The sequence below is a fragment of the Plutella xylostella genome, chromosome 17 (assembly GCF_932276165.1).
Source record: "Plutella xylostella chromosome 17, ilPluXylo3.1, whole genome shotgun sequence".
In the NCBI taxonomy this organism is placed as follows: Eukaryota; Metazoa; Arthropoda; class Insecta; order Lepidoptera; family Plutellidae; genus Plutella; species Plutella xylostella.
Genome location: NC_063997.1, coordinates 3,477,567 through 3,504,339, shown reverse-complemented (window position 1 = coordinate 3,504,339; position 26,773 = coordinate 3,477,567). Strand labels below are relative to the sequence as shown.

The window sequence follows — 26,773 nt, the reverse complement described above, 5'->3', positions numbered from 1 at the left end:
TCGCTACTCGAGGGACCTCGGCTTCATTATAATTAGTTGTCACTCAGCGTCTACTAATGGAATTTACACACATGTGTGGTTGGAAGGAGAGGAGATGACGCTCATATTATGATGATCATAATTATTTACGTTACCTAATATGTCCGATTATTGTGTATGGGATCTAAAGAATTTTATAAAATTTATAGAGGAGGAAATTTGATATGTGAACGACCTGCAATCAGGTCACGGGTATATTGACCTGATTCTAGATCCGACATCATAAACTTACACGATGGTTTATATTTAAGTACATTGAAGTAAAATCTATTGATAAACATAATATAGACGAATAACATTGAATCGTAAATATGGTGATAAGAACAAGCAAGAAGCTCATTTCTTCTTCAGCTAGCCTAGCACGGGGCGTTAGACAAGCACGTCAAGACGTGACAAAAGTTTTCGCTCTCGAGGCCGCGTTATGTGACTCGGTTCTACCTTTTTTGGCCTAAGATTTATTTGCCTAATGTCGTATTGCATAGTAACGTTTGGTCAAAGTCTCGTTTCGCCGAAAATCGTATGGCATAAATCTCGTTTAGTAAAAAGTTATTTCGTATAATCTTGTTTAGCCTAACAATGCTTTGGTCAAATCTTGAATAGCCTAATAATGCAATGGAGGTAAGTATACAAAGTAATAATATTCGTTTGGATTTCACTTTAACGGAACGTCTAAGTACCTACATAGCGCAAAGTGGTGCCTTGTTTTGTTTTCGCTATGTGGGAAACTCTCCGCTCCGCTTCGCTGCGCTCCGCTTTGCTTTTGACGAATATGTGCACCTAACACGCTCCTCCTCGCTTTGCTCGTCGTCGCACCTATCTTTAGATTTTGATTCTATGGAGTTTTAATGACGTTTGTAATAACTATAATGGTCTTGAATTCGATATTGTGATCATTTTATATCGTGATTTTCGGAATTTAAGAAAAGAATACCACAATTTGTATATGTAGTAATATGTACTACTTAATATATTATTTAATAACTTAATATAAGGATAAACAAGATTACCAAGATTTGAAAATCAATTTGAGCAAACGAGACTTAGATGTTTCAAGATTGTGCCAAAAGAGTTTTAGACAAAACGAGCCTTAGACCACATAAGGTTTGGCAAAGGGATGATTCGACCAAAAAAGTTTAGACCATACGAATTATGCGAAACGAGTTTCGGTCAATAAAGATTAGGCGAGATGAGGGGAACCCATGTGACTCACATAATGTGAAAACGACGCGACGCAAAACTTTTGTCACGGCTTGGAGTGCGCGTCTTGCACGCCGTGCTAGGTTTTCTGCTTACAGTCTATTTCAAAATATTCAACAGTTTCCCAAGAATACAGATATAATTACAGGCATTATTCATAATCTCTCACCTATTTGTTTAGTTAATCTGTGACACTTGGCGTGTTCGATATTTCATCGCGAGGGTTTAGTCTCCGGAGATTAGTTGTGTGTTTTTTTATTAATGTTTGTTTTGATCTACAGTCATGGTGATAGATTAATGGATCTCTCAAGACTAATGTGCAATATAGGAACAAAAAGAAACCATTTTGCCCTTCTTTTTAGCTTCCGCCACACACGCTTAGATTCTACGCCGAAGTAAGATTGGTAAAGTTGCACGAAATAAGACGAAGTGTCTTTCCACACTCTCGTATTCGCCTAACCTCGATCAACTTCACGAGTAGTGTAGTGGAGACTTTAGCATATCACCAAGACTATCTTCTGCACATGATAATTATACAGGATCTTTTTATAACACCCTGTATGGATACACGAGAATATTTTTCAGTAGGCGGATTTTAGTTTCCCAACTTATTTTTATAGGTACTAGAACTAGTTCCGGTCTAAAAAGCGCCGTCACACAGAAAAAAAAATATCGAGCGAGAATGAGAGCATTGCTTGAACAACACACAGCGTAGAGTGTAGTGTAGGGGTCCCTTTGATGCCGTTATAAAGTTGATTATGATAGATTGACACTGGCTGGGGTCGCCCAGATAACGAAATTATGACTGGCCTAGGGATCACTCTAGCTCACGAAAAATTAAGGTGCAGAGCAGTCTACGCTATACAGGGTGTTGCAAAAAGGGTATAATAAGCCGAAAACAGCATGTGCAGCATGTTATAACTAAGCCCGAAAAGGAAATCAGGATTTCAAAATTCGCGAAAAAAAAACATTCTCCATAGTAAAAAAGTCACGTGACCAACTAAGTTTCTATGGAAAATATTTTTTTTTCATGCTGCACATGCTGGTTTCGGTTTAGTATAGTTACCCTTGTTGCAACAGCCTGTATAACCACGGCTTTATCTCTGTGGCTTTTTTGACAAGCTAGAGTAAACATAATTATAAGGGTGTGGTGGCTAGAGCGAGAGACTTTCGAATTCGTAGCTGCGTAGTGGGTCACTTCGGGGTGATGGTGATAACCTGCTTCTTGAGATATCATGCTGCCCTGGTACTGTTCACGCTACTCAGCTCGTAGCGTACGACAAACTGCACTACGCAAAATGGCGGCTGATAGTAGGAGCTTCGAAAAGATTTTATACAACAAAATTTTAGAGCAGTCTTTGGCCACAGCATAATGAGTTTTATATGAGCGAAAACTTTTTAATCATCGGTAATTTTAATTATAGGTAAGTATGTCCAAAGAAAAATTATTTTTGTTTTTCTTCCCCTTACTAATTTACTCGACCAAAATCTGCGGAACAGCAGTCTTAAAAAAATATCTTCTTGTCCAAGGTTTTTTTTAATTTCAACATAAGTACATATTTTTTAAACTTCACGTTACTTACATTGCGGTACGACATACGACTCATATCAACTCTGTGTAGCCATAAATTACGCATACCCTGTGACGTCATCGCCCTGTAAATAGAACTCCCTTGGAGACACAACACATGACGTCACCATGTGAACAGGCCGGCTTTGTGAGATTGTGAGTGCCACTATGCAACACAACATTACTTTATATTACTAACGCACTAATATAGTCTGACCAATTAAATTAATTGAACGAGTTCAAATGAAATATGAACTAAAAAAACACGACCATAATAATTTTACGAGGTATTCGCTGTTTCTTACGACTTACTAGTAGTGCTTTTTTATAAGCTTTTTGAACTTACTTTATTATTTTTTTAAGTACAGGTAGCTGTTTCTGGGTTCATTTCAGAATAAGGTAAGGTAGTGGTTTGATAAAGTAGGACCCCTGAGAAGGAGCACTTGTCCGGTTTAAGATGCATGAAACATGAATTACAGGAATCATTTACGATAACTTTTTATCATGGAAACAAAATCCTGACTAGGTACTGTATAAATTCCTACATTTGATTTCAAATCGTCAGACGAATTGCTTCAAGAAAATAGGTGGCACTACTTGCGCGTAAGTGGCGCCACCATACTAAGTTTATACGTTACAAATTCCTATAAGAGTCATAGAGGTTTTATGTTTTACGAGAATGGATAATTGCCGGCCGCGAAACAATGGTTTATTTGATAAATAAAAGGGAGATTAGCGGATGTTTCTATTTCACTGCGTGTTTTATGTGTGCGGCACACTCTATTGTTGTTAGTTTTCTGACTGGAATTAATTATTTGCGCTTGAGTCAGAGTATGAGGTGAGTTTTATGTTTATGCCGTGATAAAAAACGTTAGCAGTTTGCACACATACAGTGTATAAGTACCTATATAATCTATTTTTTTATGTGAAAGAGTACCAGTCCAATTTATTTGTCTTTTCGTATTTGTTTGTTTTAAGTTTCGCAGTGAAGGATTATATTCTATTTTTCGTAAGTTAAAGAGTGACCCATAAGTAAAACCAGTGATTAGAGAATATTATTATTATTAGTATTAAACACGTTTTATATAAAAAAATTTAGTTATACCGGGCTTCGGGCTAATTCAAAAGAGATAAAAGTTCCAATAACACGAAACAATACACGCCAAGCCGTCAAGGAATTTTCCTTCATAAAATAACGATTTTCTTTTGTTTTTTTGTTCCTATGAAAGGCGATTGTCAGAATCCTCGATCCTGGAATGCTGGAAACTGACTATTGTGTTCACTCACAGGGGTATAATCGTGACAGTTCTGACATTGCGAAAAAGAGACGCTTAGCTACATTAAGCGTAAGAAAGAAACGTTAAGCTGTAAATATTTTTTGTCCTTTTTGCTGTGGCGCCTGTTTACGTCAGTTCTCTGTGCCAAACAATGAAACAAATGAAAAATCTGTGCCAAACAAAGGCTGACAGTTACAACAAAATTTTCTAAATGCTATTTATTTTTGATTTGCTAGTGATTTGTGGGTGTTTATTAAGTTTATTAGACTATTATCATCACTTAACGAGTGTGTGACATGGGTGGGTGGATTTTGTTCGGTTGTACAGAGCATATTGAACGAAAACACGATGGAATGATGGATGAGATATATTTTCACATGTAAGTAGATACTATCAAGTTTAACAAGCTTACATTCATCATAGTACTATCTATTGGCTCGATTTTAATATAAAACGATACTAATTTTAATACTGTAAGGTCTTTTAGTATCAGTTTTAAGTAAAAATTACGAGGTACCATATCATAACAAATCACATGGGGTTGCAAGTTATTGAAAATTTATTTTACCCACAAATATTATAGTATGCAAAGAAAATACTAGAAATTGTAACGGACTCGGGTTGGGTTTACAAATGGGGCGCACGAATTCGGTTTTTGTGAAGATTGTATTTTGTAGAAGTCATTCTCCTCTTTCAAATGAGGTGCCTCTCATTGTGAGGAAACGTTCGTTTCTTTTTTTTTCTTCCATGTGTGATTTCTTCTGTATAATATAAAGTTTATTGTATTGATACGAAATACGTGTTTCCTTTAAAAAAAACCCCATCACATATTTGGCCCACGATTATAATGCTCATGCTCATCCATTTATCTCTTTCATAGGTTTCCGACAGAAAAAAAAATATCAAGAAAATGGATAGATATTACCGGTCGCACAAATTGGGAACCAAGGACACATACAAAAATTCTGTTCGGCACATTTTGAAGAGGATGGTTTCGATTGGACGAAGACAATGAATTATACAATCCACTCAGTTTGTGTATATTAAATAATTATATTGAAATCAAATAAGTATGAGTAAAGTTTTTTTTCTTATATCGTCGGTTGACAGGAAAAACTCACTAAGGCTGATTTTTCAATATTCAGATAAATGTTATCTGGGTAATACAAACATTGAGAAACATTGAGACGCAACAGCATCAAAATTATTTCCCAGCAAAACTTTTGTCTGGCTATTGAAAAATTAGCCTTTAGTGTCTTTTTCCTATCAACCGACGATATACTCAAGTTTTGTTTTTGTTATTATGATAAGTTAAATTTCCCCATATTTAGGTTTTATTTTTTTGTCGGCAACATCTATGGTTTGAGTGAGAAAGAGAATAGTGCACACGGCGATTGCGAATCTATTTGTAGTTGATCTGAGTGTTCACTCAACAGTCGACATGTTGGTTAAGGTTATTGACTGTCCAATATTATGATGCCTGTTGTTTATGACCAAGTCGTCGGGAATGACAGGCACTATAAAACAATACGTAGTTTTAGAAAACGGGTATCGTGTCCAATATTATGAAAGGCAGATAGATTTTTAATCAGAAAATTTTTACAATCGTTATTTATATATACCAAAACAAAATCTGAAAATGCTCATTTTAACATAATGAGTTCATGACTTTTATGATCTTTTTTTATCTTCATGTAATCACAGAAACACTAATATTTTTCAAGTCTTTATTCACCTCATAACTAACCTTAGTAACAAAGAAACTTACGTTTTAGTCATACTTGAGTATCTCAAACAAATCGGACAGTTTCCCCCAGTAACTGCGGCTGAGTGGCACCCGTGAAATCGTGACAGACAGACAGACAAGAGCCTGGATTACTTTTATATTGTTTATTTAATTTCTGGGGTTCCGCCATCCGCGTTTTTCGTTAGTGCCTGAGCGAAACAAGAAAATTGTTCTTATATTTATTAAAAGTTCATTTTAAGTAGAACTAAAATACTGTGTAGCTGTATTTAATTATGCCTCCGAAAACCCCAAACGTACCTAACTGTTTATCTACATTATTAAAGCATTAATCCAATACGAATTCCTAGCATAAAATAATTCAGAAATTCTATTCTAACTTCATAATTCAACTTCTAATCTTATTACATCTAACTGTGGCAGTACCAGGCCAGCAGACGTGTGAGCGTGCATCGCCACATTATCTTCACGGCCGCGGCCGCTGCGGGGGACAGCCGGGCAATGTGCGTAAAATTACCGTTCGGACAGACTTTGATTCCGTTCAAGATAAACACGAGCCCCCCTGGTAGCCTGATATCGGATTATATTTAGAAAAGAGGAAATTAATAAGTTTATTTATAGGATCAATACGGTAGGTACCTACGCAAAATGGTTGCTTATTTCAACATTTTAGCTAGCAATTAAGGATATTACAAATTTATAAACATTATAAAATGAAAGCTAGGTATCGAAGGTCGAGAAACACTGATGAACGACACAAATTAAGATTAAACCCCCTCTCCCCATCACTTATTATTGTAACAAGCGTTTTATTATTCAATGAATATTCATCAACTACTACGTCAAAACATGGGGTAGACTAGGGGACACGAAATTTACGATGGATTTTTTATTTCCACACCGATTGATATACCGAATAGGTAAGCAACGCTTAGTTTTAAATTTATTTAGCATTAATGATTATAATTATGCTCATACCTAGTCACGTACTATTAATAAAGGATGTATTTTTTTTTTTACTTTTAAACCTATCTATAGATTTGAACCGTAGATCCACAGATATATTAGATGGATAACTATACGTAGCGGAGCGGTTTTAATAAGATTTTCGACAGAAGTTGCTGAGTTCAAATTCTTCAAAATCTGTTCAAATAAGCAGTAATATGTACCTATAGCAATAGGAAAATCCTAATTTTAGTTCAAACTAGCCCGTAACCCGTAACCTCTCCGCATACGAATATAGGGGACACGGGAAAGTTAGTTAGAAAGTTCTAGAGCTTGGCAAACTTCTTCTCAAATAAAACTTTCGCCCAACTGAAACTTCTCTTCTCACTTGAAACTAAACTTAGTCCATCTGAAACTTCACACATACAATGACAACAACGCGGCAACGTTTGGTTGGCAACCAATTGTTTACTTACAAAGTACCTAATGCGTGTGTAGTGTTGAATGGTTTTTTGTGATTTGCTAACCCATTACGTAAAGTTTACTGACCCTATAGCAGGATATACCTCTATTTTTAACCGACTTCAAAAAAAGGAGGCTTTAGGCTTGAATGATTCGTATTGATTAGTAGGACTTTTTGGTATCATTTGCATCTTACTTTTGATTAAAAATGATTGCAAATAAACTAAAAACGATAAAATAAAATAATAATTTAAAAAATTAAAAAACCGACTTCAAAAAACCACTAAAATGTAAGAAATAATTTAAGGTTTACACAAATTCTACTCGTATGTGACAGTACAAATATACCTAAGCAGGAACTGTTCATTTTTGAAGTTGGTGCCATATTTCTTCAGATTACTTTGTCACCGCACCAACATCAAAAAAGAACAGTTCCTGCTTAGGTATATTTGTACTGTCACATACGAGTAGAATTTGTGTAAACCTTAAATTATTTCTTACATTTTAGTGGTTTTTTGAAGTCGGTTTTTTTAATTTTAAATTATTATTTTTACAACCTAAAACCTATACAGGTTGTCCAGGGTTAAAGTACACACCCTAAAGATGGTGACGAAAGTTCTCTTTATAAACATCTTTTATTATTGGTAAAATTATAATAGAATTCAATAAAAATAAAATAACACAAAAAGAATTGTAAGGAGATCTAAAAAAAAAACATGCATGTAATTTATTTTTCAAAAGAGTTGTGTGACTATCTTCCTGGTATGCACTTTACCAGGGAAACCCTTTATAACCTTATCTCTTCACCTACCTATCGATAGGGAGAGCATAATATAGGAGGAGCAGCCGAGAGTACTGAGACACTCACCTTTGTGTATCGTGGATCGATTGCCCTGCTGCGGGAACAGCGAATACACCGGGAACCGGGCATGACCTGTGTGCCAAAATAATATTAACTAACAAAGTTTAAAAAGATCAGCAGGCTCATAGAAGTTTCAAGATTGCGATATTTTCGTGTAAATGAAAACTGTGGAGAAAAAGTTTGTACCTACATGTGTGGATAAATGAATGTTCCTTATGTGGTTTCACGTGAAAAATCTGGCCCAAATTATGATGAAAACTACTTCACTACTAAGAGGAAATTTTTAGAATAGTTTCAGTTTATAAACTCTGTTGTTATTGTTAGCCCAGCACTCCTCGCCTAAATCACATTGAGATAGTAATATATATAACTCAAGAATTAACAAATTTAAGGCGGGCTTTACCAGAAATCTATCATAACCATAATGTCAGTGTAGTGTGTACTAGTTTCAACTATTCAGAAATATACCAGTTATTATAATATATACCTAATATTTAAAAGTTAACGTTAAGCACAATTTGTTAATGATCCTGTGTGTAACTGTGTACATACTTTGGATGGAGCATAGTTAGATCAGATTCTGTGATTTTGTTTACAACTAATGTGTGAACTACGTACCGTTTTGTATACCTAAATAAATAAATAAAAAATATAAAGTTTAAATTAACTAAGGTCCCAGGAAGATGAAAGATCTTAATTAAAATACACTGTAACTCACCTGGTTGGTCATTGGGCGGGCGGGAGCGGGCGCCCGCCGCCCCACCCAGCATCTCTTTAGGTTATCCACCACTGCCTGTAACAAGAGAAAATATATTTTTAGTTTTTGAAGACTGTCAGTTAGGTATAGTGACTATCGTGAGTATAACATACATTGACACACATTGTGTATATGCTAAACTACAGCATCCTAGGTGCCGTACCACAACCGACACATATAGCAATAAACAATCCATAAGCAGCATCGCTGGCCTGACAAACGTGATGTTACGTCAGATTTGATGAGCGAGCGACTCTGCTTAAGGATTATTAATCGCTAATTTTCAGTGGTGGTAACCACACAGACCTTATTGACCTAACTTCGTAAGTCCAACCAAACACTCCAAACTCAAGGTTTGGCGACGAGCGATGACGCGCAGTATTTTGAGTTGTCGCAGAACAGAACAAGTTAGGATCATCCATACATGTTAAAATTATTTCATAGACTTCCATGCTCAAGTGGAACTACCCTGGCTATATATCTGGTAGGCAGGTAGGTGTGTACCCACCAGTATAGAACCAGAATCCAGAGAGAATCTAAACGGCCAATATCCGAATTACTTTTTGTGGATGTAATAAGGAAAAGGCTAGGAAGTAGAAAATTAGCCTTGTAGACTGACTAGATTATTGTGGTAGGTCCTGGAAATTCATCATAACTCAAAAATATCATCCAACTTATTATTTTGAATACCTAAGTACCTCTTTATAATATCGCAAATGCATTAATATGAATCGCCAAGCAAATGAAGACAGCAATAAAGTAAAAAAAAAACAATTTCCTGCGTTCCGAATCCAACTCCTCGATTCTCGCCTCAAGAAAGTGGGAGGAGTGAGCGAAGGAGGGTCGGAGGAGGGAAAAGTAACGTAACAACAGGTAGTCGGCCGCGCATGTACCAGGCGCTTAGAGATTAATAGAAGGTGTAAGTGTGGCGCATAGCCGCGAGGAGGAAACGCCGAGAGCAGACTTCTATAGCAATGCTGATGCTGCAGATTTTAGATTTTTTTAAAAGGCTCCTAGACTTTTGCAGACCTAAACGAAACGGGCAAATGTATCTTGTGATGGATAAACTTAGTCTCGGACTTTCAGTCAGGTATTTGCTAGATGAGGAAGGTTGAGGGTATAGTGACACTTCTAGAGGGACGCCTGTAAATGGTGACATGTAGGAAGGATATTATATGATATATAGCAGTCATCTTTTGTAATTGTTGTAAACTTTCAATAATTGTACCCAAAAGCTAGTTTGAAATGCATAGCAGCCACTCTTCAGCTCGGTTTAGGCGCCAGTACTACTCATCTAACGTTCCCCATTTTGAAAAGGTCAAACCTCTCCGTATTTTACTATAAGGTAATGTAAGCTGAACCTCTTTGCTCCAATGATGCCTTAGTACCATGAATCGAGGCAAACTTTCAAATAACGCTGTTATGACACCAACAAACCGTTTCGTAATCGAAATACGAGACTCGCACCATACAGTCGCGTTGTTTCAACAACATAGTTGGAGCTCAAATTAAATTACACGAACACCACAATAAATTAAGATCTCAGGGTTTTTTTAACAATAGGAAGGGCAGCGAAAATCTGATTTGTGGGTTCCGGTTGTTTTTAGTTTAATTAATTTTTAATTCAAAATATTTCAGTGGTATAAGTGTGGGTGTTATTAAATTTGTCGAGACGTTTCTTTTGCACTGTCTCTCCATCTTGTTAGTATATTGTTAATCTAAGTAGCAGAAACAGGACATTTATTGTTGTTTTTTAGTATCGATAAATAAAATTTAAACAAACAAAAAGATTTCTGATTTTCTTTCTCAACTGGTATATGGTAGAAATAACATATAACACTTCAACAAATAACAATAAAATATCATGCTAGATAAATACTTCTGTTAGGTATTTGTTTTATGAGTTATACCGGTACGTACTACTTTATAAGAAGAACGGAACCCTAAATATAATCTTAATCTGATAACTAACAATATAATCACCAGTCGTGAGAGAATAACAGTACTTACTACCAACAACAATTAAAAACTAGAAATTTGTAACTATGATACCAGACCACACTGATTGTTTTAAACTGTTTTGAATGAAAAAAATGTGGATGTGAGTAATTTTCACCTACACATATCAAGTCAAATGGTGTAATTACAGTTTTACTTGGTCAGCAGACCGGTAAACTTTATGATGTGGTTTATTAAAGTCAGCCGTCGTACCTACACTGATTTTTAATATTTCGCAGACCTACATGATGCCGTTAACCTGCTAACGAAGATTGTTTTAGGTTTGGATAGTTTGGTGTTTAGTAGTGATGTGATTCTGAAGTCATAAATTTATATTTTAGCAATGTCAAATCAATAAAAACAAAACAAAATGTTGCCACCGGAAAATGAAATAAAAGAACTCAAGTCCATTATTAACAACAACCAAAATAAAATGAAATGTAAAAATACATAGGTAGGTAAAATAAAATTTGGTGCCATGATAATACTTACAAATGTGCTCACTATTCAGTCATGTTTCGCTTTAGCCGTGCTTTGCTTTAAGTTTTGCGCGGATTTGTCATGTCATGACTACTCATGACTATCGGAGTTTGGCGAGGTTTCATTTCAAAGCTATTTAATATACATCTATGTAATCTACCTATTCGTAAGGTACGCAGCAAGGACTAAGCACTGCATAACTCCACGATTTCACGTAAAAAATGGAACAACTCCCAACTGCACTCTACAGGGCGTCGGCACAACACAAGCACACCACGTAATTGGTTTGTGTCACGCCACCAATACGAGTATGGGCACGCTCGCTTGTATTTACCAACATGTAGCAAACTAGAAGATTCTTACGTGAAATTATCTAGTATTTAAGTATGAGAAATGCAAAATTCGTCAAGTATTGGAAATATTTTCAAAGCCAATTTTTGGCATGCATTTAACGAATGGCAAATTAAGGTTGACTTTTACCAAATTTAGTCGTAGTCGCCTGTCAAACTTCATCAGTTAGTACAAAAATACAATTTTAAATGCGATTAGCGTTTGGTAAAAGTCACCCTAAAACTACATTAAGATTTTAACGATATCTCTCCAGTAAAGCGAATAACGGGTTCATAATCATAAACGACGCAGGCTAATGCACGCATGTTACGTATATAACGTCATATACTATCATATACATACCTAGGTAGAAGCGTAAAAGCATTCAGCTGTACCCGACACCGCCCGAGGTGGCTACAATTTCGCACTATAATGAAAGCGCTATTTTACATCTTGTTCATGTTGGATCTATTGATATTTTATGTCACATAGAACACTCACGAACAACTATGCATAGACACAGAATAATAACTAGTGCATAGACTATCCATTCTATTCTATTATCTGTGGGGATTCTATCCATATCCATTCTATTCTATTATCTGTGGGGGAGTAAGTACCTGCACCTGGCTCTCTCGAGTGGAACCTTTGTGCATATCCTCAAGGTCTAAACTGCCTTCCTAAGCTTGGACCATTTCCCACCACGCTGGTCCAATGTGGATTGGTGGGTTCACATATCTAGATGTGCTTAATCTAGATATGCAGGTTTCCCCAAAACTTTTACGCATAGACTAGATAGATAAATATTCTTTATTTGTACACAAACAATATACAAAACAAAAGTAGACAACAATATAATTACTCAGATAGCAGGGGGTATAGGAGCGTTGTGGGGTAAAATACTGACCAGAGTCGTGAGCACAAGTTTCGATCCTCCGTTAACGTTGCGTATCGTCAACTGTCACTGTCAAAATGTATGGCGAACTTAGTTCCAAAAGTGACATTTGTTTTTTCCATAATATGTTAGGTGGAATTTCACCAAACGCTAAACGTATTTAGTAGCCTGTCATACGTCTGTCAGTTAGTACAAAATGTATTTAAAATTTGATTTAATTACGTTTAGCGTTTGGTAAAAGTGACCCTTCGTGTAGATTCGAAAATAGTATCGAATCATGTGCTCGCTACACAGATAAATGCCAGACAAGTGTCCCCCATACCTATCGCAATCTTTCAGGCTCGTTCACGAATCATGACCCGAGAACTTATACAATATTCCCCGGCCAGGAAACAAACCCGTGACTTCAGCACACATCAGTGTACATAATTTCGTAGTCGAACTCTCTACCATTTGAGAATGTCCTTCTTTTTGAAGTCAGTTATTAAAAAATGTATCTCACTACCACTTCTTTTGAAAGCATTTTACTTTTCACATTTGACTAACTTTTGAGTCATTTTCATTCCTAAGGGCACACACACACAAACTGCACATTTCATCCTCGTACTGCGCTGCGAGCAATAACAATAACATACCACACAGCTACCGCTTCCACCTTATCAGTGCGAAAGAGGTTTAAAGGGATCGTAAAAAATAAATTGGTTATTCTTCGTCGACTGCGGTTTGTAGTAAAAAACTACCATAATACATACATATTATATATGAGAAATGGTGTGTTGTGTTGGCAGGAGTCAAGTAAAGCGGAGTCTACACTGTGAGTTTGAGACGAGAGGGGGGCTGCTCCTACTTGACGGAATACGAAATTTGGAGAGCTGTCATGTACCTAATGCTTACGTTAAATGCAAGGAGATAAATGTTGAGGGCAGTACTACTCCGAGACTTAATTTTTCGCCAGCTCTGGTCCCGCCTCCAGCGATGACATCTTAATCTGGTCTAGATAAACTTGTATATTTCGTATGTCAAAAACTCATCACTATTTTACGCAGATTGTGGTATACCGACGTTTATCTACATAGATAAAGATGCCACGAAGTGGTTGTTTTTGGCCGGGATAACCATTCAAATTGAGTCTGCAGTGAATAAAGTCAATAATGAAGTACCTATAAAATCGAACCATTATTTATTTTCTAATAACTTATAATTTTGCTTTTGTAAAGAGACGTGTGTGCACACGACCATTCGGCACACAAAATGTATCACAATTTTACAACAAAGGAACTTATAAGTGCAAGCTCTGAAATGAGATTTTACCGGGCACCCTCCTTGCCCGTTTCCGCCCGTATATTGAAGCTATGGTCACCCTTGTTGTAATATATTTGATGACAGCACGCGGTCCCACCATTATTACAATTTTATTCCTACTGGGTATTTGTAGGGTGTCCATAAGATCGTAGAACTTATAATACATTGAAAGAATGGGTAACACAAAGGAATTGATTTAGAAAACGGTCATACATGGTCGCCCTATTTTTTAGCAATCAAATTCAACAGTTAAACTAACCTTTACGTAAAATAAATAGATTTTGGAACACAATATGGACATTTAATTTAAAAAAAAGTGAGTTTGCGATAAGTATTGTAATTTATTTGATGTTAAAATAACACCCTGTTTAATTTCCATTCAGACATAGTGGATTCATACTACGTTTTATATTGTTTGACCTGCAGTCAGGTCGATACTAAAAAGGGATTAAAAATTATAACATGCGGTTTGACAATAAAACTACATCAATTTCAGATTAATTAAAAAAATCAAAACCACCCAGCCTGGCGTTTTCCATTGAAACAACACATCACCTAAATCGCAAATAACCCGAAACGAAATATGATTTTCCTGCAAATTATTATTGCAATAACATTTTGTTTTTACCAGGACAACATAAGTTGATACGTCTCCCAGCATCCTCCCCTCAGAATTCAGGGTAGTCTTTCGCTATACAAGTACTGTCCTCCGAAAGGCACAAACATCGCATGACTTTGTTCCTTTAATCAGTACCACAGAGTCTATTTTTAAAAGATCTGTTTTATCGGAGGACAACGTAGAAAATGCTTACACCGGATTTCAAGCTCTGAGGGTAGATGGTTAGATGAGTTGCGGGGGTTGCCAGGCAGCACCCTCAGTCACCCTCTGACCCCAGCGCATCCATGGAATCCTGGTATATTGTGTAATCTTAATTCTTATCCCGTGTCGGGTGAAAAGTGGTTTTGTGAGTACCGCTCATTAGAAGATTGAACAAAACTAATAAAAAGGGTACCCTGGTGCGTATTGTTAATGTGTGTTGTTTAATTTAACTCTACTAAGTGCTTTTAAAAACAGTATTTTTATATGTATAGTTTTGATATGAAATTTCACTAACGATGCACACTTTAGTTTCCCCATTAGCCAGTTCTCTGAATAAATAATGTCACTTTTGAAGCATCAATTACCATTTGGTACTTCCCCCTGTACGTATCAGCTTTAGTAGTTTGCACCGTAATCAAAGAGAAAAATCCAATCAAAAGCAGGTTAGTTATTACAGCTTATAGTCGTATATTTTTATTACTTTTTTAATTTAGCTGTTAATTGAGATTAAAACGGTCTTTTGCTTCTTGCGTGACAAACCTTATGTAAAATATTGAGCACATAAGCATTATAAGTTAGTCAATTTTATAGTAAATAATTCATATTCAGCCCGATTATATTTATTTTAAACACTTACAAAAACCTTTTGTCTGTTGCAATGGGTGACGAAACAAAGAATTTGGTCTTATATTGTCCATTGAATGTTTCATTCAAAATTCGCCCATATTGTGGTTGTAGCAGGCCCCATTCACTATCAGCTTTTACCTACGTCCACGCAGACTTATGATAAATCTGCACTTTTAATGTTCACTGCGAAATGCACCCAGTATCTAAAGTAACAGGGACCAGAACTGCGTATATTCTGTTACCTTTAGCGAGAGTGTTCGCTAAGATCATAACTTCTCTTACTGCAAAAGCCACGAGCAGTATTGTACTGATAGCAAAAAACATGATTAATAAATTTTAGGACTCATTATAGGGATAATGTAGAACAATAAATCAAAACTTACGATTTGACGAAAACATATAACAACTTATCGTATTACCATCACAATAATATACAAACTCCATTGGTAACAGTCAAGTACTTAATTAGTCTAGTGTAAATTTAAATATAAAACGCTAGAAGATATATATAGATAGCAAACAAATGACACAATAGCGAAATTAAAATGGCTACGCGACCGTTGCTGACGCTCCAGACATGTTTTTCAGACACGGCGGAGTGGAGTGGGATTATACATAATTGTGTGTTTATTTAGGGCTTCCTGCCGCCTCTCTCTACCTTCCCTTCCTTACCTACACAAACTACACAGTTATGATAACCTAGTACCTACGAGTAGATTTATCAAATTATTGCTACGTTTTTATCCCAAAAAATGGGGAGCCTCTCAATGAGACGTGTCAATAATGTATGTATCTTCAAGTTTTATAGTTTGTCGAAAACTATCATGAATCTTTTGACAAACAGACCTTGATTTGATTGCAGTGAGTCCGTTCTTCTAAAACAGAAAGAGCCCCTTATCCGAATGGAGAGTAGTTTGTAAAAATTGATGTTCATCAGAAAATTTTATATTTATACGATGATTAAAAACATTTGACTTTGTGACAGAAAATCTTTTTCGAAAATAGCAAAACCCGTAGTAGAGGCTTTACGACCTGCGAAAACTGAGCAGTGCAGCGAGCACTGGATTCGATACTATTTTCGAATCTACACGAAGGGTCACTTTTACCAAACGCTAAACGTATTTAAATCAAATTTTATATACATTTTGTACTAACTGACAGACGTATGACAGGCTACTAAATACGTTTAGCCTTTGGTGAAATTACACCTAACATATGGAAAAAACAAATGTCACTTTTGGAACTAACTTTGCCTTACATTTTGACAGTTGACGATACGCAACGTTAACGGAGGTTCGAAACTTGTGCTCGCGACTCAGTCAGTCATTGCCGTGAGCAATTATAAGATTTTCGAACCTCCGTTTACGTTGCGTATCGTCAACTGTCACTGTCAAAATGTAAGGCAAATTTGTTAGTTCAAAAAGTGACGACTTTAGCGCTGTGCTTTTTCCATATATTATGTTGGTGTAGTATCGAAAACAGTATCGAATTGCCACGTTAGCCCGTGGCAGGCCCTCTGATCTGATTGGATAATACTCTGACCACCGCGCCAACCCTTGTTCAGCTTTAGTTTGTCACCGCAAGCTAAGAAGATCTCGAAACTGGGAGTCGTATGCTATATTTTATGTGTTTAAGTGGAAATTTTACACTAAAATGGTGTGTGTTGGCGCCAAGATTGATCGATTCTGACACTTCTTTTCTTATTTAATTGGAAGGTAAATTACCCTTACCTAAATAGCAAACAAAAATAGACGATACTTTTTTGTACGTTACGCGATAACTTCTGATATGCTTCTGATTTAGATTATCCTTTTTCTATGGAGGACCTACTTTAGACGTGGGACTATTAAAATCAAAGTTAATTCGATTCACGTTTTTTCTTGAAAAACCATTTTAACTATAGATTTTTCAAGGATTTTTATGACAATACATCCCACAAGGGGGTATTCTATTATAAATTTTCTTTTATTCTACACTCTATTCTACTCTATTCTATTCTATTCTATTCTCTGTGGGGGTGTCAGTACCTGCACCTGGCTCTCTCGAATGGAACCTTTGTGCATATCCCCAAGGTCTAAACTGCCTTCCTAAGCTTGGACCATTGCCCACCACGCTGGTCCACTGCGGGTTGGTCGGTTCACATATCTAGATGTGCTAAATTATATTTATTCTACACTCACGGGCAATGAAAACGTTCCACTCTAAACTAACTTTCTCAATAGTTTTATAGTAGTAGTAGACAGATAATATGCTGAATGTACTTCAATATTGCAGACGGCGTCGTAAAGCTAGTTTTTACCGTGTAGAAGTAATTTTTTGATTTTCGCACTGGAACTTTTTCATTGCCCGTGAGTTATTATGATATTAATCAGTTTCGCTAGCATCACTTTTTAGCCACATCGATTTACACAGAGGTATATTTGTATAAGTACCTACAGTTAAAGATTTGCCATAACAAATAACTTAATTCTTAATAACCAATTAAAATTATCTCCACTACATTCGATTTAAAACGCTGTGAGCCGTGAGATATCAAGAAAAAAGCTTCGGAAAAGACGAATAAAAAATGAATTATAAAACGCTTACTTTTTTTGCTTGACGAAGGACGCTACCTGGTGTTTAGGTAGGTGATTCCGGGAACCAAATCTGTTACCTGACATGGGGTGGGGTATTCTGGATAGCAAATGTTTGTCTAATGCGTCTGTCAGAGTTATCAGTATTACGAAATGTAACAATGCAATATGAGATGAGGACTATAAGGACCAAAGTCACAAAATAGATGCTTGAAATAGAAACTCAATGAAAACTATAATTATGTTCTTAGCAGATAAAAAAAACACTTTTTTTTTCGGAACACTAGCCAAGCATTGATTCTTACCTAATTAGTTTATTTATGAACCAAAATTTTTATCATGTTCGACCTCACTGATTTTCAATCGACAGCAGCTTTTTTTATTCCGACGCGACGTAAGACTAGAAATATTTGTGGGCCACTGCAAAATTGTACTAGGATCTCATAGAGCTACAGAATACAGCGGGAGTGTCAGGCAGAATTGATCGGATTGCCCGCTGCGATGCATTTCTCATACTACGCCGAGTCTGCGGGTTGCTATCGCGTGTTAGCTATATTATGTCAAGGGCTGGCGTTTAGTAGGAGATTAAAAATAAAAGCAACAGGCATGAGAAATCCTTTGACTAATAGGAAGACAGGAGTAAGCGATTCCATTAGGTAACGTGAAGTTGCCTAAGGTAATAGCTGGTAGGAAGAAGCCGAGGGTACTAATAGTTCGAAAACGGTTAGGAATTACAAAAAAAACATATGATATAAAAGTTTTAGATAATTTTAAGAACTTCATTTCATTAGCTGAAAATATTTCTCTCCGATGCACCGTTTTCGAGATATAAGCTAAAAACCAAAAATTCGTACCTTTATCCAACCCTCCTCCCCCCCGCTCATCACCTAGGAGTCAGGACTTTTGGTATGTTAACAACCTAAGCCCCCTGAACAAGTTTCTGAAGGAATCGCTTAGATACCTGCTCACGCACTCTACACCTCATTTTGAGTAATTTATTGACTGGACTATAGGTACAAGTAGTTATTTCGTTTTTGACCCTATTATATGTTAGGTTAGTCGTACAATATTTGTCAATAATCATCAGTAAGTAGATCAGCAGCCGACAGATTAAACACAAAAAACCATAATAAGATACGCATTCAAGAGATCTATAGAAGCACCACCTATATTATTATCATGCTATATGCAAGAGCTACATATGTGGCGGGTAAAGTATATGCTACATGCATTAAATGAGCATTCGGGACTTAGCAAAGGGGCCGGGCGGGCGTTTGCATAAAAAATGCACCGGCCATCGATCCCGTGACCTGCAAACTGAAATTCATGCTATACCTATAGCGATTTATACAGTACTAGCTGTTCCCGCGCGCTTCGCTTCGACTTAAAAAGTTTTCCCGTGGGAATTCCGGGATAAAAAGTAGCCTATGTTCTTTCCCAGGGTCTAGACCATATGTATACCAAATTTCATTCAAATCCGTTCAGTAGTTTTGTCGTGAAAGAGTAACAGACAGACAGACAGACAGACAGACAGAAAGACAGACAGACAGACACAGTTACTTTCGCATTTATAATATTAGTTAGGATTAGGATTAGGATTGTGCACTATGCAGGCTAAAAGTAGAACAGAGAATATGTCACTAGATATTTCTACAATATAGTGGTTCTAGCAGGTATTTGTTGCAAAGAGTCTGTATAACACTATTCCCAGCGGCTTCCCTTTTGGATTGACAAATTTAATATACCTAGGTAGGTACGTATGCACCAGCATGGTAGGCAATGATTACGTTAAGTACAAACAAATGGCGAAAAGAACCATTCGCACAATATGTATTAAACGAGCTGCAATGACTAGAAGACCGATTTTGAGCGAAATAGCTTCAGAGTTTGTGGTTCAGTGGTTTCACACCCGCTTATTACGATATAGATTGGGATTTGAATCCCGGCCGTGACCTACCATATCTACAATATACTCGAAATGAACCAAAAAAAATGAAAACGGAAAAATGGTATAAGCTCATGGAATAGAATTCCCATCATATCAATAAGCAAACTTCTGTCTATCTATACCTATATTTACAATTGTAGCGGCTAGTGCATACTGCATAGTGGTCTGCTGCATAGTGTCAACTGTCCAAAAGGCTAAAACGTGAAAGAGTAACAACAAAAAGCCAAGCTGGCCAGTAAATACCGAATAGCACTTTTCTGGATAACTTTTTTCGCCGGCTGCCGTCAACGGTATCAATTTTCACCATTGAACTCAGCGCGGGCTCGCCATTGGCTGCCTAACTGGAAATAAATTGAGTTTCGCCTTTATTGAATTTGGTACTGTGGAAGCACTCACGTGTTACAATTTGCTGGTCAAGTTTAAATCTTACGATTAACGTAACTAACTAACTAAGAGGTGTTTCTTGTACAATCCTAATCCTAATCCTAATCCTAATATATAATATTATAAATCCGAAAGTAACTGTGTCTGTCTGTTACTCTTTCACGGCAAAACTACTGAACGGATTTGAATGAAATTTGGTATACATATGGTCTAGACCCTGAGAAAGAACATAGGCTACCTTTTATCCCGGAATTCCCACGGGAAAACTTTTTAAGGCGAAGCGAAGCTCGCGGGAACAGCTAGTATTACAATAAAACGTATTAACTCGTACTGTACGGCCAGATACTTTTCTTATACCGCTACATTTGAACAATCGTAAAAGCTAGATATTTCAAGAAACCAAAATTTGTACCGTATGGGTATGGGTCGAGTTAACTGAAATAAATGAATTTAATTTAGTAAGTAGGTAATTAATAAATGCACAATGCACATGTGTTTTAAAATTTCATTCGTCTACAAAAATCTGGTATTACAGAAATCAGCAAAATTTATACTAACAAAACAGGTAGATATACTGAGTTGTGTACAGACGAGGTTTCACGATTCAGTCATTGTTTTGTATGAATCAGCAAGATACCTACCTACCTTTGTGAATGAACGAATAATAAGAACATTATGTAGATAAGTAGGTAGGTATTATTATGTCGCGTAAGTTACCCACTTTAGCCGAGGCAAATATTATATTATTTATATGCCTCTAACTAATATAAATGGGGGGTACGGCATTCCACTGTTATATAGAAGTAAATACACTAGATTATGGTTCAATACTAATACTACACACACAGTAAACCTGTTTATCCATTAGTATTCCGGGATAATAAGTAGCCTATATGGTATTCCTAATTTCATGTAGGTACCCTGCTCCAGCCGTTTTCTCCTGAAAACAACATCCATAATTTCAATTTTAGACGTTTATAATATTACTAGGATCGAATGATTACGAAAAGACAAATGTCAGTTTTCGACTATGTTTAATACACCAGGCTCGCATGAACAGAAAACAGCCACACTGATTAGTTCCATCTTGAACTGTTGTAAAGGCATAATAGCAGACGCCGGCCGCGACAGGCGAATCTAATCACGTCGGCGGTACTACGTCGGCGAAGGTAAGTATTAAAATTCATTGAATATACTGTAGCTACAGTTAGCAGCTGCACAAATTACACATTTCCTCGCCCGCGGCCCGGGAGCCTGTCACCGGGAGACATGTAAAACACACCTCCTCGACTTCTTGCTATCCTGGTACCCTGCCATTTCTGTTCTATGGAATCACATTTACTTACTGTCTAGTTTTTTTCTTGCGTAGTTTTGTTTTAAATGTTATGTATTATGCAAAGTATGCGATACAAAATTATTGAGTATGCCGTCAAAAGTCTAAATAACAGAACGATTGATACTGATTCTCGTAATGTCTATCGCCACATCAGTACAGATTTTAGCATTAGTCGGAAGGCAGGATACATACCGATATTACCGATGTATGTACCTACATATTTCAATTGAATGAAAAGAAGAATCTGCATGTGCAGAATTCATTTCGAGCTAATATACCTAATGTTAAAGTTTAAACCCTTCGGATCAAAACCTAAATATACCTATGACGAAGACGAGCGAAGAAAAGCAGGGCTTTTACCCACAAAGCACGAACTGTGGGCTGAATCTGGCTAGTATTGATAGAATACCTGCACTTCATCTATTATTCATGTTCTTATTTCATAAAGCGATATTTCATTGATCACACTGCTTTCTTGAGTCAAATTCGACACATTTCTTTGAAAACTACAGATATATTGGAAGGATTTTAAGATTTGATTTACGATTATTAACTGACATCGAGGGTATCTCATCTCAAGAAGCAATGGTGCCTAATGTGCCTATACTACCCTATACTAGATATACCTACCTCTAGTATTGTATTGTTCGCGCTATGTGGGAAACATTCCGGTCCGCTTCGGCTAGACTCCTCCTTGTCTGGTCGACTTAGTCTTGATCTAGAGTAGGTTCTTAGGTAGGTACCTTACTGTTACCCTTATTCGCACGAGTTTAAGTTTCAGTCTCTTTTGTAGATTTTAAGACTTCGAGCTACGCCTCATATCAATGATAAAGATCCGAAAACAATAGCACAGAAAAGAATAGCTAAATGACGCCTTCTGCATTATTGAAAATGGGGCTATTTGGTGTCAGTATTTAGAAATTGGAACTTTTTTATTGATCGTGAGTGTAAGATCTTGGGCACAAACTACAAAGTTGTGATGTTTCCTTTCCAAAGCTCTAATCAGAAACCCTGAGGCGTATTCACATGCTATTCCTGTGGTATCCTGCAGTTGTCTCCCATGCAATTACTCTTTATACACCCTAATACCTGGCTTGGAGTGTACAACCTGTTTAATGGCAGACGTAATGGTAACGTCATCAGTTTAATCAAGGACTTTTATAAGTCTGCCGTATTATGCTAATTTTGCTTCCATTTAGGCTTAGGCATGTCCTGCCTAAGGTATTGGAACCCCTGAAGCGATGTAATATGAAGTAAGCCTAATCAATAATAGTCCTAATGGGTCGATTACACCTAACGAGTACAGTGGCAAGACAGTATCCTCGGCCGACCCTCGACCAATTAACGGGTACGAGTAGCAAGTGACCGAGTGGGCCGAGGACACTGACTCGCCACTGCGCACTGTACTCGTTAGGTGTAATCGACCCATAAGGGATCGTCTGATCCACTCCCCAACTATATTTTGCCACCAAGCGTCACCCATCCATCATTCTAGCTTACGATATTCTATAGCTTTAAAGTCCTTCTTTTCGATCACATACGAGGGCTACTCATAGCGACATGCTAAGTATCGCAGAACTGTCAGGCAATCGAGAGCGAGATAAGAGATAGCAACGCGAGATAGAGTCGTGTTCAACTGAGCACCAGCAGCACTCCACAACATCGTTTTCGCTAGTGTGAAACTCCTATCTAATCCTACGTAATATAATTTCTACTTCGTTGATAAAAAGTAGCCTATGTTCTTTCTCAGAGTCCAGACCATATGTATATCAAATTTCATTCAGTAGTTTTGGCATGAAAGAGTAATAGACAGACAGACACACTTACTTTCGCATTTATAATATTAGTTAGGTTTAGGATTTCAGCCGCTTCAATAACATCGCGGTAACAAGATAAACTCGAAAAGAGTAGTCAAATATACATAATTAAATGCATACATATTGATGGGAGTGTATTCCTTTTTATGACCACCGTGTTTCAACGGGATAATCACTGAAGGATAAATATAGTTATTCGCAGTTTTAACGTGGACGTGTCAACGAGTAGTAAACTAAACACGACACACTTGTAATAAATAACCTAGATAAACGACTTCCATGTAATAAATAACAAGCGTAAATTATATCAGATGTTGAGTTCCACAGTACACACAAAGTAATCTTAAAGCCAAAAACCAACCAACTAGTCAGCGCATAGATTTTGAACGGTTTTGCTGAGTTTGATAAAACATACAACAAGACAAACGACTGTTGATGAGCCGTATAGAATCTGTCAATTTAGTATCTGAGATTAAAAAACAGACTTTGGATAATATTATAGTCTCTAGAATTCACCTCACGAACGAGCAAAAAAAGTTAACGATTAGGCCGCCTACTTATTAATGCAGTTTAATGGGCATTGTTTTTAGTTACTTGTAAGTACAGGCAACACAAGAGGTAAGTATACCCCCAGTTTCCATAATTATGTTCAACTGACGAGTGATATAGTCAATTTTTTACAGAAATTGTTTTACTGATTGGCTATTGGTTATAAAAATTACCTATCTCACTCTGTAAATATCGGAATCGGAATGTACGAGAGACACAATCAGTACCTACTCGTTGGTTAAAAAAAAAAACTATAGAAGGCACAAAGAATAGTTAATAACATGAAGCGTAGTTAGGTATATAAATCAGTAACGTTCCGAGATGGCATGCGTCTGCTAGACTCAGGAATTTTGTCGAATAGGCCATTACGTTTTACGGCTGCGGCTGCGTAGTGACTTGCGTTGAAACGTGGACTTAGGGCCAGTTTCTCACTGGAGTAAATACTCGTATATACCTAAGCATGAACTTAAAGTCACTCGACGACTATTCACCCAATCACAGGGCAGCATTTCATATTAAAGTTCTGCGTAACGTCACGTTCTCAACTGACAGTAGGTATTTTTAGCTATCTATTCTCTTCGAACGGTGCGGTAGAGTCTAATTCACCAATAAGTGATATTATTATATTTATATGTTACTTCTTTTTTATAAATACAGCGTGCAACGAAGACGTAAACATTCGCTACGTATATTTATTTGTAATTTTTTGTCATCTTTCGTGAATGGCTGTATAGCGAACGGTTTCTGTCTGAGCTGTTAGAAAATTGGAGCTTGTCACAGATTGCTTTAATAGTAACTTGTACTGGATGTAAGCAATAAGTTAAAAAGATGCTCGAGGAATTTATTTCGCCATTTCTCCTTCTCAGTAACCATGCCTTTATGAAATGGTATACTCACATGTAGACCATTTCATAAACAATCACATTGGACGATCGACAAATCATTGTAAAATTTTACTTCGAGTATAGAATATTTCATTTTACAAATGTGGAGTGTTTATACATATTTGATATGTAATGCTAGTAAAACTTACTGATTATTAATTCTTTAGACTCCATCAGTAAAAACGGCAGAAGCTATACCTGAAACAAAATAAACAACACATTTAGTGCTAGCAAAATTAAGAAACTTAAACATTCCGATAATTTTGTATATATATATGGCAGACAAGTGGTATTGAGACGAAAAAATATTATTAAGTATATATGTCGCAGGCATCTGGTTTAATCTTCTGTTTGATTGAACCGCTAGCCCGTTCATTGGATGACGCTATTCAGTTGTATGACTAGGCCGAACGTTGATTGTACAAGCGTCACAAAACGTCCAACTAGTTAGCGGACTTAAAATCAGTCAGGTGGTGAATAAAACAAATATGGCGTCTAACAGCGAACAGCTGACACAAAAAGCACTTGTATTGTTATTTTTTGCAAATAAATTAGCTTTAAAGTACGTTATTTATGTTAAAATAGTGTGACAAGGTGACAACATGGATTTACCTATTATTACACCGCCGGCGGATAGTTTCAAAGAAAAAAATGTGCTGAAACTGGATAATTATGAAAAACAATATCAAGGTACGTTTATTGCTATTGTTTAGTTAATTTGTGAGATGAGAGCTTTGTAACATAGTCTTTTTGTTGACTCTTGTCTGGTCATGTTCATCCTAACCAGAAATTACAAAGTTGCTATACTATATCCCATTTAACGACTTCGCTGAATAACGTTCAGTCAAGACGTTGGACGTTACAGTCAACCACTTGACGAGTTGTTCTGTAGTCATTCAACTGAGTAGCGTCATCCAATGAACGGGCTAGCGGTTCAATCAAACAGGAGATTAAACCAGATGCCTGCGACATATATATTTGATTTTGTTAATCTGGAATATACGACGAATCGGAAATTGGTAGAGTCTAACAATTTTAAACAACGGGTTAAAGATTGAGTGCTAATTTCGCCATGGTGGGTTAGAGCATAACCAGGGATTATTGGTTGACTTTTGACACATCTGTCAAGAATATAATAATAATACGGAGATGACATATAATTGATGAAACAATCCCTGGTTACGATCTAGTCGACTATTGTGAAATTGGAGCTGAAGATTATTTTTTCTTTAACTGATGTGACTAGTATGTGTCATAAATAACAAAGAATAAACGATTTGGTGTTGGCACTTGTCTCCGTTGTATTGTTAGCGTTACCAGGCTCTAAGCCTAATCCAGAATACCACGAATCCAGTCACTATACTCGTAGAACACGGAAAGGCCGAATTCCATAAAAATGTACTCCCTGACTATCACGTGTGGCGTCTGGCAACCGCCCAATAAGCGAACGAACAAAATAAACAAGAAAACAGATGTGTTACTTTGTTACACGTTATTATTATGCTGTCCTCTTATTACGTACATTACTCACTTAATTTGCTTAACTCGCTTGAGTAGGTGGTACTCTAGAGTGTACACTAATATTATAAAGAGGAAAGATTTATATTTGTCGATGTTTGGTTCGTATGAACTCTAAAATCATAGGATGGATCTGAAACACTTTCACCATATAATTCTATATTAGACAAATGGTACTTTTTAAGGTACTAAGGGTACATTTTTGATCTGGAATACCTATCTGTATAATTATGTATATTTAAAAATGGTTTGGTTTCTAAATTACCTACTTAAATTTAGATATATTGTTGTATATTGTATTGTTTGTCTTTAACCTGCTTAATGCCTAATGAAAGTTCGCAAACAAGGACAACGGACCGACCAGGGAAAAAATATGCTAAAACTTACGGAAAACCTATAAGAATTTAGGTAACCTAATCATTTCAGAGAGACCTTATTGGAATATTCTTGTTAAAAGTT

General features: G+C 36.6%; 1 protein-coding gene across 3 annotated transcripts in view; it reads right to left on the bottom strand.

Moving 5' to 3' along the window:
- The window catches only part of LOC105384326 (protein winged eye), a 78,264-nt gene that overhangs the window by 27,484 nt on the left and 24,007 nt on the right, over positions 1–26,773 (bottom strand). For 2 of the 3 annotated variants that reach the window (XM_038108951.2, XM_048626961.1), the window contains exons 2-3: positions 8,815–8,889; positions 8,103–8,168 (exon numbers count right to left, since the gene is read on the bottom strand). In XM_038108951.2, coding sequence (XP_037964879.2) covers positions 8,103–8,168; positions 8,815–8,866 — 118 coding nt within the window. In that variant the 5' untranslated portion in view covers positions 8,867–8,889. Of the gene's footprint in view, positions 1–8,102; positions 8,169–8,814; positions 8,890–24,945; positions 24,969–26,773 lie in introns of those variants that run through there. The other variant, XM_048626960.1, reaches the window with a different exon arrangement.